This window comes from Alosa alosa, chromosome 13 (genome assembly GCF_017589495.1).
Source record: "Alosa alosa isolate M-15738 ecotype Scorff River chromosome 13, AALO_Geno_1.1, whole genome shotgun sequence".
NCBI classification, from domain to species: Eukaryota; Metazoa; Chordata; class Actinopteri; order Clupeiformes; family Clupeidae; genus Alosa; species Alosa alosa.
In genome coordinates this window covers 18,577,895-18,584,086 of record NC_063201.1, presented here as the reverse complement: position 1 = coordinate 18,584,086, position 6,192 = coordinate 18,577,895, and the positions used below count along the sequence as shown (strand labels likewise).

The 6,192-nt window shown below is 42.7% G+C and overlaps 1 protein-coding gene across 1 annotated transcript in view; it reads right to left on the bottom strand.

The window, feature by feature from the left end:
* The window catches only part of sh3d21 (SH3 domain containing 21), a 16,972-nt gene extending 13,273 nt beyond the window's left edge, over nucleotides 1-3,699 (bottom strand). The window contains exons 1-6 of the mRNA XM_048260765.1: nucleotides 3,400-3,699; nucleotides 2,052-2,209; nucleotides 1,860-1,917; nucleotides 1,070-1,182; nucleotides 517-607; nucleotides 74-142 (exon numbers count right to left, since the gene is read on the bottom strand). Of these exons, the coding sequence (XP_048116722.1) occupies nucleotides 74-142; nucleotides 517-607; nucleotides 1,070-1,182; nucleotides 1,860-1,917; nucleotides 2,052-2,209; nucleotides 3,400-3,403 (493 nt within the window). The 5' untranslated portion in view covers nucleotides 3,404-3,699. The remainder of the gene's footprint in view (nucleotides 1-73; nucleotides 143-516; nucleotides 608-1,069; nucleotides 1,183-1,859; nucleotides 1,918-2,051; nucleotides 2,210-3,399) is intronic.
* Between the last annotated feature and the right edge of the window lie 2,493 nt (nucleotides 3,700-6,192).

Here is a 6,192-nt window from a genome sequence, read left to right as displayed (position 1 = left end):
TTAGCATAAGTCACTGCCCCCTATGTTCCTTTCAGCGACAATAGAAGGAATGAACCAATTTCCTAATCTCCACCGACCTCTTTGTTGTTAAACATGGCGTCAGAGAGCTTGGGCCGGCCCTTCCCCTCCGTCACCTTGGCATCTATAGGATATTACACAGGTTCACAAGAAACTCACAAGGTTCACAAGAAACACACAAGGTGAGATCATGATAGTTCCAATGGGAAATTACATAATGTTGTTGTGTCATACGGCCTGTGTTAATGAAATGTGTTTGAGTATGTTCTTTAATTCGATCATCAAAAGATAGTCTCACAAAAAGTATGACTAATCTGCAATGTATTGAATAGGGTGTGTATGATCTATGCTGAAGTGATATAGATCTTGGTATTGTTCTTCACCATACACTTCTTCAGTCGAACAAAAATGACAAGTTCAGCTGGTTGTGTGCTCTGTTCTATGGAGCATATGTGAGTGAGTGTGGTACCTCCTCACTCAGAACTACACAGTTCTTACCTTTTGGACTGACAAAAATCTCTCTGACAAAATTTGAAGGGAACGCTCCAATCTTGCCATTTTTCTTTCCCATCCACCAGCCATCCTCAATCTGAGAATTGAAAGACAATAAAATATCATTGGACGAAAAGAAGCAAACACAAGTAAACAAACAAGCAAAAACACATAAGAAAGACAAATTTAACAGTTGACAGCAAATTGAGTTCACACATGTTCATTACACCCTCCTGAGGGTTTCAACACATGAAAGAGTATGCAAGGTGATAATACTGAGACAAATATGCTACTTCACAGAAGCAGTAGCTCTGTGACAACAGGTTTTTCGAGGCGATAAATGACTGGTATGCAGTCACAGCCCAAATAAAACAAAGCATTTTCAGTGCACGCATATACACATGTAGGTACATGTACAAATACAAATAATCTGGTATGTTACAGGATGTCAGAGAACACAACGGTATTTACAGTATTTCCTTGGTTGTGTACAGGTTATTTGAAGTGAATTGGACCTGTTTCAAACTCGTCATTGTGATGAAGTAAAAGCAGCGTTTACCTCTCTGAGGATTTCAACAGTCTCCCCAACAACCAGCTCAAGCTCGTCCTCATGCTCTGGAGCATATGCAAATGTCACCTCACATTTTCTAGAGGGTGCCTTCACCATTTTGGCTATAAGTTAAAAATAAAACAATATTGACCTGTCATTGAAATAATTCTGTATCAGTGTAATATAATATCATGTTGATAAATGATGACTTCGTTACAATTACAAGTCATTCATTACAAGTAAAAAGTCAAAAAGTCAATACAAAACAGGAATGGAAAATCTGTATGTTATTATAAGATTTCTTGGATTAGAGCTGTCATCATAATAGCTGACGACAGGCCAATGCACTATCAATTGTAAATGATATATACAGATAATTTAAAAACATGTTTAGTTTGCCATGAGGTCAGGAAATGATTGTCTGCACCACCTGTCAGGACAGTTTGGTGTCAACAAAATAAAGTTCAGTGGGCCATGGAGCTTGGCAGCGCCCTTATTAATTGGCTGTTTGTGTGCATGCTGTTGTGTCAGTGCACATGGAGGCTATTTTTGTCCCCCACCACAAACCCAAGCGCCTCAAGACCACATCTCAAGAGTGGTGTCCACAGGCCAGGGATGGGCCTTTCCCCTACTGACATGTCATTTTGTCAGTGACAACGACAAACCCACAACAGTGAATGGCCTGATTCAGAGACAGAACAAACTGCTCGGATGTTGGTTTTGAGATCCCTCATGTAATCGTTGTCAAACAGAGAGCAAATTATTCAGTGTGACATTGACTAGTTAAACGTTCACTCACATTTCCTCATGCTTCTTGGCTCCCTGTTGCTGTCTCCAATTAAATACACTGGCACTTCCTGTGTGAAAACAAACAAAAAAAAATATTGAACATACACACACAAACATTGGGAGCCTGAAGTTGGGTGGCCTAGGTTGGCCTTGACCGAAATCCTATGATACAATGCAATGCAGAAAGTGTGGAGGGTCAGACCTTGACAAAGTTGGCCGGAAAGATCCCTTTTTGACCCCCGAGTTCCCCCTGCAGCCAGCCGTCCTCCCGGGCCTTGGTGACGTTCTTCACCACATCTCCCGCACGCACCGTCATCTCGTCCCCCATCGTCCCCTCGAAGTCGATCAGCACCAAGACCTCTGGGGAGGGGCAGGGGTGGCAGGCCGGAGACACAAACAGGTGAGAGGGAGCGTATCAGGGGTCAAGGGGTTAGTTATAGTGCAGAAGGGCAACAGAGGCCAGACATCTTCATAACACTACTTCAGCTGAAAGAAAGCATGTTTTTCTCCTGTTGCTCTCTGAAAGAGGAACCCTTACACTGCCATATTAACTCTTCAGATGAATTGTTCATTGTAGAGTGCTATTCACTATTCACACTGCGTCAGAATGATTCATGCTACTGGTTCAGGAATTCTTGACATATTTTGCAATCAGAATTTATGGTTGTCTTTTATTTCAAAATGAACATAATGTTGGTGATGAGTTTGGACAATGAAGCTATGCTCCTTGAGGCAGAATGATGAAGTTACTTCAGAGACTAAACTTCAACAACTACATGAAATACTTCGAGGAAACGCATGCCCCTGCAAGCAGAGGCTATGCCACAACAACTACTGATAACGCATAGAACTGGATACTCCAAAGTGAAATGCAAGAGACATAAACACAGAGGAATAGAACCAGTGGGTCGAGCAGCAGCAACTTAGTGATCTGCAAATATTTGCTTTTATTCGCCAACACATACGCACAAAGAAATGTGGTCAATCATTATTTAGGACACAGCATGTCCCTACAGGTGATGTGTTTTTTTGGAATCTAGACAGCCCCTGGACAGACATTCCTCAATTTCCCCACCCACTGCAACAACAGGGGTAAGGAGATTGGCTCTATGGCTTTCACCCATACTGTACATAAAACACTGTCATACTGTATGTAAGGTTTACCAGTAGAGTTTACAGTATACATACAAACTGTAACTGTATCTGGCCAAATACACGGAGACTTCAGATGGCCATGAATCAATGAACAATGACAATCAGGATAAACATTCCTTCACAACTCCAAAAACAGTGACAATAAATCTCAACGACCTAAACTAGTCTTATTAAATACAATATTATATTTATTGAGTATATACACAATACTGTAGCCTATATAATAGTCCCAGCAGGCATCCTTACCAGTTGAACAGGCAGCTGGACACACCAATATTCTAACGAACTAGCAGTTTGATAGCCATCTCCTTGACACTCACACACGCGTCTCGTCTCAAGAACGAACTTTCATATCAAAAGTAAAAACTGGTCTGCATCCTGTTGGTTGAACTTACCCATTGCTGCTGCACTTTTTTTGTCAGTGTGTGTTTGCAAATGCAACAGTTTCCTCCAGACGCCCTCAAAGCCACATGCTAAAAAGCAGAAGAAGCGAAAGATGTGTTGCACTTGGTGTTGCAAAACATCTCTGCACGGCAAAATGGTACCAGTTCTCTGCTCTCTTCCCTCAAATCAAATATTAACACACACACACACACACACACACACACACACAGAGAGAGACACTGTCCCCCTGCTAGTCATGACAAGCCTCAAATCTGGAGAACCGGGACAGTAGAGAAGAAAAGAGGAGAGGAATAGGAGTGGAAGATTGAGAGAAGGAGGGAGGAGGAGGGGCCAGACAGAGAGAGAGAGACAGGTAAGACAGGTTTCGGTGTGGACAAGGCACGGTAAGGCACGCCTGGGCAGGAATCTGGAGCAGGAGTTCAACTGGTCATGACGTCAGAGTCTGAGTTCTCATCCCGACGGAAGGCAATACAGAGTGGCTGGCCACGTTGTATCACATGCTGGTGAGCCACTCATTCCTTTCGGGCGAGTCTTTTGGCTCGGGCAAAGGCGCTCTCTCTGTTTGCTTAGCGCCTGACGTTGCGACATATGACATTCACACTAGACTGAGTCTGAACAAATGAGCTGACGCACGTTCCACACGAGTTTCAGCATTTATGTAATTTAGCGGCCTATTTAAACAGTATTCTCAGGGCACACATTCTCTTGCATTGTTTGATGAAAATTACGTTTCTTCATTCTAACATTATTTGCCCGGGTGGCCAAAAAAGCCAGTCACAACACAACTTTCTAACTTGAACTGATTGTATTGTATGGACTGATTATATCAGGCACCCAAGGCCTTATCACAATTGCATCTACTATGTCGTTTAATCATTTGCCTCAGACCAATCACCAGGGTCAGAGTACTATTTTTCATGTGCTCATGTGAAACTTTCAGGTGCTCACACAAAACCTTTTCATGTGCTGCACATGAAGGTTTTGCGTGAGCACATGAAGGTTTCGACTGAGCACTTGAAAGTTCCCCGTGAGCACATAAAACTACCCCTCACTTCTCCCCGAGCGCCGCCAGGATTAGTGTGTGCTTCACCTCACTGTGTTCACTGGGTGCTGAGTGTGTTTCACTAATTCATGGATTGGGATAAATGCAGAGACCAAATTTTCCTCACGAGATCAAAAGAGTATATATACTATACTTACTTACTTAATTAAAGTGAGACACTACAGGTGAATAGGGTAACATTTTTAAATAATAGATACCATGAAACTTTCTCAGTTGATTACTTATGTTAAGATGAGAAAAAATGTATTGCATGTTCTATTCTATTGTAATGTTTAAATATGCAAATGATGCCCTATCTCATTAAATATGCGCTCATTTGCTTACAAACAAAATCAGATTGTGTGATGAAGCCAGGCTCAAAATATTTTTCAAGGGAAAACACTTTGTGTGGGTCTGAGTTGGTGAAAACCTTTAAAGGAGAATTCCCTTCCCTTATCAGGAAGTCTACCAATGAAGTGTGGAGATACATTGAGCCTCATAAATGGGTGTAAAACAGTGATTTATTTGCATGGCTAGCCCGATGCCGAAGCACCACTATTGAAAAAGCTGTTGGTAGCATCGGCTAACTAGCATCCAGATTTTTGGAGTGCAGGGGACAAGCCGAGATGGGCTATGAGACATACGTTCACACTCGGTATCATGTTTCAATACACTTTAGGTCAATATCACACCGGAATTCTCCTTTAAGGAACCTGGTCAGGAGGCAGTGTTGACCTAGTACACTATTCCGGCCTTCATCGTGCTCATGAAGAAAAGGATTGGTTTTATTGAAGTGTTTAGACTGTAAGGCAGGTGCTGCAGTGAAAAGCCCAACAAGCTCTTTAATTAAGCATATATGCAGGCAGGCAGTCTGCCATACTTTGTAATGCCACAAACTGGCCCTGAGGAGTGGGAGTCCTGGGTATTAGAACTATAAAAGACAGAACTGTATAGCATGCACACAGACACACACTAAACACACACTAACTACAAGAGCTGTATAGAGCATGCACACACACACACACACACACACTGTAAAATAACTATACACACACACACACACACACACACACACACACACAATTGCCTTCACCATCATCATTTGTTTCCTCATTCTCTTCAGTCTCATCTTCGTGGTCTTTATCTTTATGTATTGAATGGCTTGCAGCAGCGGACCTCACCCCCTTCACACTTCCAGTAGTCAGTGCAACTGATACTCACAGCATGGCAGCTGCAGTTTCCTTTGCAGCAAGCCTTCAATGTGCTCAAGCAGATTAACTGGAGCCACTGCCTGGATGGCAAGAGTTAGTGTAATGTCACTCTTATGTCGATACATATAGTATAAGTATAAGTGTATATATACTCCCGGCGCAGTGAGCTGCCTGCAACAACAGCGGCGCTCGGGGAGCAGTGAGGGGTTAGGTGCCTTGCTAGGGGGAAGCGAGACGGCCACCATTTAACCCGAAAAAAGTCATATAACCATTCCAATGACTCTGAAGCTGGTAAATGAAGGTAAATGAAGCTAAAACACTTGCATATTAAGCTAAAAAACCTGCATAGTGTGCCTTTAATCTGTCTGTGGCTACAGCTCCAGTCTCAACATATCCCCTGAAGCCTAATACCCAGGACTCCCACTCCTCAGGGCCAGTTTGTGTCATTACAAAGTATGGCAGACTGCCTGCTTGCATACACCTATGCTTCATTAAAGAGCTTGTTGGGCTTTTCACTGCAACACCTGCCT